The sequence below is a fragment of the Galeopterus variegatus genome, unplaced genomic scaffold, assembly GCF_000696425.1.
Source record: "Galeopterus variegatus unplaced genomic scaffold, G_variegatus-3.0.2 Scaffold4332, whole genome shotgun sequence".
NCBI classification, from domain to species: Eukaryota; Metazoa; Chordata; class Mammalia; order Dermoptera; family Cynocephalidae; genus Galeopterus; species Galeopterus variegatus.
The window spans coordinates 119,463-129,975 of NW_007730443.1; the positions used below are offsets into that span (position 1 = coordinate 119,463).

A 10,513-nucleotide genomic window follows, 5' to 3' on the forward strand; every position below is an offset into this window, starting at 1 on the left:
CCCCTCACGCCCGAGCCCCGCCCCTTGCGGACCCCAGCCCTCCCGCGGCGGGCTGCCCCTGGAGGGCCGCGGCCGCCCACCTCTCTGAATCCGGGTGGGGGCGGTTTGGGGAAGGTTTAGGGGAGCGACTCATAGGAGTAGGTTTCGGGACTTGGGGGAGGACTGCACTGAGGAATTTCCGGAGCTGGGGCTGATTAGAGGGGATGGAGGAGGGGGTCCCGACTACAGGCGTCCGGGGCAGGGTCTCGGAGTCCGGACCTGGCTTGGGGTTATCGGAGCCGGGATTGGGGGGAGCAGGCCCCACGTGCCTCTGACGCGAGGGCGCCCGGTAGGCAGCGGCGGCGACGCGGGGCGGGCGGCCGTACGGTGCCTGGAGTGCGGCTAGGCAGGCTGCAGGATGCTGCGCGCCGCACTGCCCCTGCTCGGACTGCTCCTGGCGGGGGCGGGCGCGGTCGAAGAGCCCACCCAGGACCCGGGGTTGCCGGGCGAGCCTCCCCCAGGCTTGGAGCTCTTCCGCTGGCAGTGGCACGAGGTGGAGGCGCCCTACCTGGTGGCTCTGTGGATCCTGGTGGCCAGCCTGGCCAAAATCGGTGAGTGCGTGTGTGCGTGCGTCCTGCTGGCGGGCGGCAGCGGCCCGCCCCAACCCCCCGGTCCCCAGATCCGGGCTGGCTTCTTGCATAGTGCTGTGACTTAGGTTCCGATTTCACAAATCCGGGCTCTCACCTAGTTCCTGCGCCGCCTCTTGTGGGTCTCTCCCCTCCCCTTGTACTCCCATGGGAGCTCTGAGGATTTGCCCGACTGAAGGGCTTCCCCCTCCAGCTCCATCTTTAGGCTCCTTTGCCCTCTCTACTCCCCGCTTCCGCTTGCAGTAAGCCCTGCTTAGTCTGGCCTCTCCTCCACCATTCCCCAGCCTGCCAGAAACCTGTCAGCCTTTGAGGACGTGTGGGACATTGAGGGGATGGTATTCTCTAGCGAACTCAGGAATCCTGGACCTGAAGAAACGGTCTTCCCAAAGGCCATGTCCAGATGTCCATTCTCTTGGGATACGAAAATGCAACTTTTCCTCTCGCTCTCCTCTGCTTCCCACTTCAGGATACTGCCTTCTTGTGCCTAGGTGTGGGAACCCCCCCTCCCATTCAGGACCACATTCTTCCCACTCCAGGGTATAATACATTTCCATTATTAGGGCCTTACTGTGTGCTGTCTAACCTAGATGCTTTCATACATCCGACCTCCTTCAGTTTTTACAACATTGAAGGTTGTGCTTCATAATCTTTTTTTCCCCGCCTGAATAGAGCTTCTTTTCCCTGCTTCTGCCCCTTCCTCCTCCTCCCTTCTGAGTAGTCAGTGGTCCCTCCTCCCACCAGAGACCCTCCTCCTCCCTGTTGTGCAGGCTCTGCTGTGGGGGTGACTAATTATAGCTGAGCGTTGCTACTCACTACCTATCCATGCTGGCACAGCCTGTACTCCAATCTCACCAGTACAGCCTTCATGTAGGAATCGCACAGCCTAGAATTTGCCCCCCTTCTCCCCCAGGGACACTGCTGGGGAGCTGGGCAGGAACAGCAGAACTCTCCATTCTGCAGTGGCAGCACAAGATTAATAATGGAAAGTGGGACTCAAAATGCCTTCAGGGAGCCTGGTTCTGCCAGAGAACAGGCTTTTGTGATGGGTCTTGGATTGCAGGGCTGGGGTTGGTGCATGCTGAGGATCTGAAGATGAAATAGGGTCCCTGAAGGAGAGGAGAGGGGGACCAAAGGTAGGGATGAGTGTGGGGAGACCTATGACTGAGCTTACCCTAGAGGGCCAGAAGCAATGAGAGCAAGGTGGGAGGAGCCTCAGATTTGGAGCCAAGAACTGAGTTTGCTAAGAAGTCTGTGAGTTGCAGGAAAGTTCATATCTTACTTAGGGTTTATTGCAACAGCTGTAGTTTTGCCTATAAATCATAGATTTTTCTAGTTTGGATGACACCTCCTATGGAGGTAGGAAAAGAAAGCCTCTTTCTCAACAGCCAAAAAAAAAAAAAAAATCCTTACAGAGGAGGGGAAAGATAGGCAGAATGTTCATGAACACCTTTCCCCAGCTTCCTTGCTAGACGGTTTTTTCCCTTTTATTCAACAGATATTCATGTAGAAACCGCTATGTGCGGGCCGGCCTGTGGCTCACTTGGGAGTGTGCGGTGCTGATAACACCAAGGCCACAGGTTCAGATCCTGTAAAGGGATGACCGGTTAGCTCACTGGTTGAGCAACACCAAGCCAAGGGTTAAGATCCACTTACCAGTCAGCTTTAAAAAAAAAAACTGCTATGTGCCAGGGACTGTCCTAGGCCCTTTGGGTGCAGCTTCCTCCTGCTCATTTTCTGCTCCTCTTTTCCTAGACAGATCTGTCATTTTTTTCCTTCAAAGGAAAATATTTAATTAACATTTCTTGCAAACCCGCTATGTGTCTGACATCATGCTAGGCATATTTTATATCGTTTTATCCTCACCCTTTATATGACAGATATTTTTCCCATATTACAGGAGAAGAAATTGAAGTTCCCATAAATTAAATAATTTGCCTGAGATCACATTGTTAGAAAGTGATAAGGCCAGAAGAAGACCTGGAGATCTTCTGACTGCTAAACCCAAAGCTTTTAAAACAACTGAGTCCTTAGTGAGCCCATATAATGAAAAGCATATTGGGCTAGCATGTCTACAATGCTCCTAGGAGGTATAAAATACATTATGGTTTGGTTAGGGAGACTGGACACAAGAACATTATATAGGTAATGTTCATTGAGAGCTTACTATAAAGCAGTGTGTGGAGTGCTTTTGAGTAGGTTGTCTTATTTAATCCTCACAACAATCCTATGAGATCATTGTTTTTATTCCAATTTTGCTGATTGGAACTGAGGGTCAGAGAGGTGAAGTTATTTTCCCCAAGGTTACAGAACTAGTAAATGGAGGACCTAAGCTTTGTTTTTGTTGTTGTTTGTTTGTTTGTTTGTTTGTTTGGTGGCTGGCTAGTAAAAGGATCTGAACCCTTGACCTTGGTGTTATAACACTGCACTCTGACCAACTGAGCTAACTGGCTAGGCCTGTTTTGTTGTTATTGTTTTTTGCTGGTTGGTACTGGGATTGAACCCTGGACTTTGGTGTTATCAGCACAATGCTCTAACCAAGTAAGCGGACCTAGGTTTGGAACCCAAGCAGCCTGGCTGCAGAGGCCCTGATTTTTACATCTTATGTTATGAAGATACGAGGTAGCATTTTCTCAGGTTCAAATAATGGCTATGGATAAGGGAGATCGTAGAAATGAGAGGTTCCCTGAAAATGAGAGTAGAGAGGAGGGGGCATTTCCAGAAAGGGAAAAAGCAAGCAAAGGTCTAGGTTACCATGGCTTGACAGACAGGAGTACCAAGAAATAGACAACTTTGGCTGCAGCTAGGATTTGTAGCCCAGGATGGAGATTCCAGAAGTCTTGAATTTATTTTCTCCACTCTTGGCCCCGGGGTCAGGGGTCCTGACCTCGGGTAATCTTCTAAGAGTGGGAGGTTATAGGCTGGTATGTAGGAGGGTGTTCTATACCCTCATACCTCCTGTCCTCTTCTTACATTGTAGTGTTTCACCTGTCTCGGAAGGTAACATCTCTGGTACCTGAGAGCTGCCTGCTGATTTTGCTGGGCCTGGTGCTAGGGGGCATTGTCTTGGCTGTGGCCAAGAAAGCTGAGTACCAGCTGGAGCCAGGCACATTCTTCCTCTTCCTGCTGCCTCCTATTGTGCTGGACTCAGGCTATTTCATGCCTAGCCGACTGTTCTTTGACAACTTGGGTGCCATCCTCACCTATGCCGTGGTGGGCACACTCTGGAATGCCTTCACAACAGGCGCTGCCCTCTGGGGTCTGCAGCAGGCTGGACTTGTGGGTGAGTGACCCTAAGACCTGGGCTGGCAGAGGGAGGCTTTGCTAGACCCATCACCCCACTCCTCTCTGGAGGTCCCATGCTGGTGACAGCCATGCCCTGGGAGCTCTGTCTAAGTCCCTCCCACCTTGAGTGCAAGGCAACACTCCCGATGAGTGTCAGCCCTCACTTAGGTCTCTGCCAGTCAAGTCTGGGCTTCTGCACCATGACAGCTGAGCAGGGGCCTGGCTCCCAGCTGTGTGTGGGCTGCCAAGCTGGGGAGCCTATGTTACCACTCTGTTGCCTCTTGCTCTCTGTTACCAAACTGCCACTTGCCAGCCCTGCTCCCCTGAGGCACAGCTCACCATTCCTGCAAGGGCCTACTGCCCTGGCTCTGCCCAGGCCATGTCAGGGTGGTCCCCTGTTTTTATTATTATTTTTAATAAATACATATTATACATCCACAAAATGGCAGGCACTACAGTAGGTGTTCTTTCCTTACTTATCCCACTGACTCTTCATAGCAACCCTGTTGGGGTATAATTTGTCCCATTGAATGGATGAGGAAATAGAGCCCCTTAAATTTGTTTGATATCAGGTCCAAGGTTAGCAGGAGAGGTCCATTTCACTGAGTCTCCTTTCCTTTAGGCTGCCCTCTCCTGCTACCTTCTTCTTCATTTCCTGCCCCAAGAAATCCATTCAACCCTGAATGTTGATAATTCAGACTCCTTTCAAGGTTCAAGGAGAGGTTTGCAATTCCCACGTGGGGACTCCAACCTGGTTTTCCTAATGAGATAGCAAACTACTGGGGGCAGGTAGGGGAGAGAGAACATCAGATCATAATAATAGTAGTAATCCTAATAAAGGTAATATCTACTGGGTGCTTACTATGTATTAGGCACTGGCTAATACATAGTATTATGAAAAAGTGTTAAAGAACTTTTTGAGGTAGATGTTATTATTCTCAATTTATACATGGGGAGGCTCACGGAGATTACACATGTTTATGTCCCACTTGTGGTGCTTTTCATATTATATTCGGCCCTTCTCCCTTGCTGAGAATTGTGAGTGTTAACCCTTTTGGCTGAGAATCACAGGTCTTGGGAGAAAGCGTTCTCTTTTTGTTATTCTCCCAGCCAGAGAGCCAATTTTCACTTGCTGATAGTTATTGTTACTGTTGCTGCAGTTTGTTTCTGTTTTGTTTTGGTCACTGACCAGTATGGGGATCTGAACCATTGACTGTTTTTTTTTTGTTTGTTTGTTTGTTTGTTTTTAAAAGATGACCGGTAAGGGGATCTTAACCCTTGACTTGGTGTTGTCAGCACCAGGCTCAGCCAGTGAGCAAACCGGCCATCCCTATATGGGATCCGAACCCGTGGCCTTGGTGTTATGAGCACCGTACTCTCCCGAGTGAGCCACAGGCCGGCCCTTTTTGTTTTTTTTTCTAAAGATGACCAGTAAGGGGATCTCAACCCTTGGCTTGGTGTTGTCAGCACCACGCTCTCTCAAGTGAGCCAACCGGCCATCCCTATGTAGGATCCGAACCCGTGGCCTTGGTGTTATCAGCACCGCACTCTCCCGAGTGAGCCACGGGCTGGCCCTCAACCCTTGACTGTTGCTGCAGGTTTTATTGCTAGCGTCACCTTAGCTTTTCAGGGTACATAGAGCTTTCTTAGCCATCTCATGGGTTGATTTTGGCAGCAGTCTTTTGAGGTAGGCAGACGAGGAGGTATGGCTAAGAGAAGTCATGTGACAATGGCACAGCCAACATCACACAACTGGTAACTGGCAAAGCCAGGCTTTAGGCATAGGCAGCTTGGCTCAAGTCTCCTGACTTTCTTGGGGCAGGAAATGAGGAGGTCAATGCTCTCTTCACCATTCCAGGTCCTTTTCCAGCTTCTTTGTTTTATCAGTGGGGGTGGAGTCCAGGCTTGTCCCCGGGAATGCTATGGGAGACTTGGTCGTCCTCACCAATTACTGACCTGTCTTCCATCTCTCCTTTGCAAGCCCCTAAGGTGCAGGCTGGCTTGCTGGACTTCCTGCTGTTCGGGAGCCTCATCTCAGCGGTTGACCCCGTGGCTGTGCTGGCTGTCTTTGAGGAGGTGCACGTCAACGAGACTCTCTTCATTATCGTCTTTGGCGAGTCCCTGCTCAATGATGCAGTCACTGTGGTGAGAGTGCTCTGATGGCTGCTATCCCGGACCCCCGGCTGCCGTGCTGTATCCCCTGGCTTCCCTGGAGAAGAAATATGGTCTGAGCTTTTACCCTCCCCAGCAGTGCCAGTTGCTGCCTCCCCCATTGCTCCTGACGCTCTTCTTCTCACTCAGGTGCTGTACAAGGTCTGCAACTCCTTTGTGGAGATGGGCTCTGCCAACGTGCGGGCCACTGACTATCTGAAGGGAGTCGGTCAGTATTTCCTCCCTTTCAGCTGCCATTGGAGGTCTGCCTCCCCCGGGGTGCCAAATCCCTCCTGCCCCACATCAGGACAGATGAGCATTGGGTTGCCTCATTTCCTCCCCTAGTCTATGGAAAATGGGATCTGGGAGGGGCTTGCCCTGGATCCTGGCTCTAGGATCTGGAGCCCTGGGGATTGCAGTGGGCACCATCCTTCACTCCCTGCCAGGTAGCAGTCTTGTCAGCCCGGGTAGGGTCCAGGCCAGGGATCATGCTGACAACCCACTCCTCCCCCAGCCTCCCTGTTTGTGGTCAGTCTGGGCGGGGCAGCCGTGGGCTTAGTCTTTGCCTTCCTCCTGGCCCTGACTACACGCTTCACCAAGCGGGTCCGCATCATCGAGCCGCTGCTGGTCTTCCTCCTCGCCTATGCAGCCTACCTCACTGCTGAAATGGCCTCACTCTCTGCCATTCTTGCGTGAGTCCTGGGGGCCTGCAGGCAGGCAGCTGGGAGGGGGCACTGGAGATGGTTGCCCCTCATATGGACAGAGGCAGGACCCTGAAGAGTCCATAGGTTTCCCTGAGCTGTTGTGGTAGTGGAAACATCAGACTCTGCTGGGGCAGCAGTAAACCTCAAATAATATTCCAGGAGCTGCCTCCAGAACTGTCCTGGGCTCCCCAGACCCCAATCCTCCTCTGCCTTAAGTTCTCTCTGGGGTGGGAGCTGAGCTGGAAGTAGACTTCAAGGTCTGGGGCCACCAGCTTTGGTGACCACAGCACTCCAAAAGGTGCCTCAGAGAGTCTGCTAGTCAGAGCATGTTTCTTCCACCTTCCTCCAGAAGGCACTGAGTGGGAAGCCTGGAGATTTGGACCTTTATTCCAGGACCACCACTAACTAGCAATCTTCATACCTCTCTGGGCTTCGGCTCTGAGAGACTGACATGCTGCGCTGGGCAACTCCCCCTCCCTCCAGCAGCATACTCCAACCCCAGAGGCTGAGCTCCTTGGAACCTGTCTCTCCCTTCCTCTCCCAGGGTGACCATGTGTGGCCTGGGCTGTAAGAAGTATGTGGAGGCCAACATCTCCCACAAGTCACGCACAGCTGTCAAATACACAATGAAGACCTTAGCCAGCTGCGCTGAGACCATCATATTCATGCTGCTTGGAATCTCAGCTGTGGATTCTTCTAAGTGGGCCTGGGACTCTGGGCTGGTGCTGGGCACCCTCTTCTTCATCCTGTTCTTCCGAGCCCTCGGTATTCCCGGCACCCTCTGCTTTCCCACTGTCCTTCATGTCCCCTCCCTCCCCGCAGCTCATTCCCCCATCCAAGTCCACATCCTTGTCAATTCCTAAGCCTCCCCTGTTGCTTACCTCTCCCAGCCCCTGTTAGACCTGGGATACTTGGTGCCATCCACTCCCGGTGTCCTCCACTCCCAACGCCTTGCTCCCACTGGCCTCCCTCCTGCTGTAGGCGTAGTCCTGCAGACGTGGGTGCTGAATCAGTTCCGGCTAGTCCGTCTGGACAAGATTGACCAGGTGGTGATGTCCTATGGGGGCCTGCGGGGGGCTGTGGCCTTTGCTCTCGTCATCCTCCTGGATAGGATGAAGGTTCCTGCCAAGGACTACTTTGTGGCCACCACTATTGTAGTAGTCTTCTTCACAGTCATCGTGCAGGTAGGAGTGCCCATGAGGCTGGGTGGGGAGAGGGTCCAGTGGACCCTGGGAGAGTCTCGAAGCCTATGGGACAGAGGCACCTCTTCCCGTTGGGCGATGCAGGGACCTGACTTTCCAGACCTTGAGTACAGTGCGGTGGGGCTACAGAAGCTGAGGCTTAACTATGGGGAGAGAAAGGCAGCAGGGAACTGAATACGAGGAACAGCAGGAACCTCCTGCCTGTCTGTAGGGCTTGACCATCAAGCCGCTGGTCAAGTGGCTGAAGGTGAAGAGGAGTGAGCATCACAAACCCACCCTGAACCAGGAGCTGCATGAGCACGTGGGTACCAGAACCCCATCCCTCCACCTGTCCCTCTCTCCCTTCTCCTATTTTGGGCAGAATCCTGATCCAGTACCCCTACCCATCCCCCTTCTAGACTTTTGACCACATTCTGGCTGCAGTGGAGGACGTTGTGGGGCACCATGGCTACCACTACTGGAGGGACAGGTGAGGGAGCTGCCCCGAGGCTCCTTCAGAAGCAGCAGCCCCACCAGCCAGGGCAGCATGGGGGATGTGCCACACTTCTGAGAAGGGACCTAGCCAGGTTGAGGCTGGGTGACCTCTGCCTGAAGCCCTTCAGTGGCATCCCAGTGCTCTCAGAATATGATAAAGCTCCCCAGTCTGGCCTGCTCGGCCCTGCATGGTCTGGCACCTGCTGGACTCCAGCCTCACTGTGCTTTGCTCTATCTTTGACCATCTGCCAGCTAATTACAGGGACCCTGTTTGAGAGCCGTGGGGTCCACCATGCTCCCCCAGCCTGGCTACTGGGACCTTTGCACATGTTGTTCTCTCTACTAGAACACTTCCTCACCTCCCTCTCACTTAACTGCTGTCCAATCTTCAGATCTCACCAGAGACATCAATTCCCTGACTGGGACAAATCCCTATCACATTCTATAATTATCCTTTGTTGTTCTTGTCATGATTGCAATTTTATGATTTGTAATAACTTCAGTTAATGTTGGGCTTTCCCGTAACACTGTAAATTCCAAAGGGCAGGGACTAGCCTTGAGAGTCTCCCTGGCTGAGGCCCATACCAAGAAAGCCAGGACAGTGCTGGTGGTATCCCTGCCCTGTCTGAGGAAGGGCCAGCCAGCCAGGCCTCCGGGATGGTACTCAGGGCCTGGCATCCTCTGTAGGTGGGAGCAGTTTGACAAGAAGTACCTGAGTCAGCTGCTGATGCGGCGGTCAGCCTACCGCATCCGCGACCAGATCTGGGATGTATACTACAGACTCAACATCCGGGATGCCATCAGCTTCGTGGACCAGGTGGATTAGCAGCTATGAGGTGGGCCAGTGGTGGGTGGGCAGGTGGCCAGCAGAGCAGGACAGAAAGGGACACCAGGCAGGCAGGCTTGTTATCAGGAAGCAGGGATTGGGAATTCCCAGCTGGCTCAATGGTCTTGTGAAGTGGCAGCTGCAGGAATCAGCCTGGCCTGGTGCTGACATTCAGAGTCTGGCAGGCAGCACAGAAACGTGGGAAACAACTGGATTCTGGAGTCATCAGATGTGGTTCAGTTGTTATCAGTGCCCAGCTTGTGACCTTGGGTAAGTCACTTATACTCTGAGCCTCATTTCCTCAGCCGTAGGAAAGCAGGAATAGGGGCTGGCCAGTTAACTCAGCTGGTTACAGCGCAGTGTTACAACACAAAGGCCAAGGGTTCAGATCCCTACCAGTCAGCTGCACACACAAAAAAAGGAGGAACCAGAGTATCTATGTCACAGCTTTTGTGTGGATTCAGTATGCCTAGCACATATTCAATAATTGCCTAGCATAGTACCTGTCATATCAAAAGAGTAAAATAAGTGTTTTTTGTTTGTTTTTAATGGCCGGCCAGTACAGGGATCCGAACCCTTGAAAAATACGTGTTAACTATTGTTATTCTCTTTATTATCCTCTGATTATCTGGGCTACCCTCCATCTGACTGCCATCTGACCTTGGTCTTGACCCCTGCAGGGAGGCCACGTCTTGTCTTCCACAGGCCTCACTCTGCCCTCTATGCCTAGCCGCAATTCTGTGGCAGAGACCTCTGTCACCAACCTGCTGTGAGTCCTTGAGCCCCTTCCCCTTCCTCCAGCTCCTCTCCATTGGGTCCTCTTTCCAAATCTCTTCTGGGGAAGATTCATCAGTGCCTCTGTCTCTGCCCTTCCCCTGGCCTGTGCCTCCTGTCCCTTCCCCAGCACATGTGTCCCCCGCCTCCTGCAGGAGGGAGAGTGGCAGCGGAGCGTGTCTGGATCTGCAGGTGATTGACACCGTACGCAGTGGCCGAGACCGTGAGGACGCTGTGATGCACCATCTGCTCTGCGGAGGCCTCTACAAGCCACGCCGCAGGGTGAGGGCAGGCAGGGCATGAGAGTTGCGAGGGGCTTGGGGGTGGTCTGGGGAGGCTGTGATCAGAGGCTTAAGAAGCAGTTGGTTCCAGCATGTGGAGAGCTGTGGATACCCAGCTGAAGAGTGTGGCCTTCCTCTGTCAGTAATAAGAAACCTTTGCTTTTTTTTTTTTTTTTTTTTTTTTTTTTTTTTT

General features: G+C 52.7%; 1 protein-coding gene across 2 annotated transcripts in view; it reads left to right on the forward strand.

Moving 5' to 3' along the window:
- Window positions 1-316: 316 nt before the first annotated feature.
- SLC9A5 (solute carrier family 9, subfamily A (NHE5, cation proton antiporter 5), member 5) overlaps window positions 317-10,513 on the forward strand; it is a 20,600-nt gene continuing 10,403 nt past the window's right edge. The window contains exons 1-12 of one of the 2 annotated variants that reach the window (XM_008587327.1): window positions 317-590; window positions 3,604-3,906; window positions 5,890-6,053; window positions 6,210-6,288; window positions 6,574-6,751; window positions 7,308-7,528; window positions 7,745-7,947; window positions 8,177-8,266; window positions 8,364-8,434; window positions 9,127-9,256; window positions 9,946-10,034; window positions 10,195-10,321. In XM_008587327.1, the coding sequence (XP_008585549.1) occupies window positions 398-590; window positions 3,604-3,906; window positions 5,890-6,053; window positions 6,210-6,288; window positions 6,574-6,751; window positions 7,308-7,528; window positions 7,745-7,947; window positions 8,177-8,266; window positions 8,364-8,434; window positions 9,127-9,256; window positions 9,946-10,034; window positions 10,195-10,321 (1,848 nt within the window). In that variant the 5' untranslated portion in view covers window positions 317-397. The remainder of the gene's footprint in view (window positions 591-3,603; window positions 3,907-5,889; window positions 6,054-6,209; window positions 6,289-6,573; window positions 6,752-7,307; window positions 7,529-7,744; window positions 7,948-8,176; window positions 8,267-8,363; window positions 8,435-9,126; window positions 9,257-9,945; window positions 10,035-10,194; window positions 10,322-10,513) is intronic. The other variant, XM_008587328.1, reaches the window with a different exon arrangement.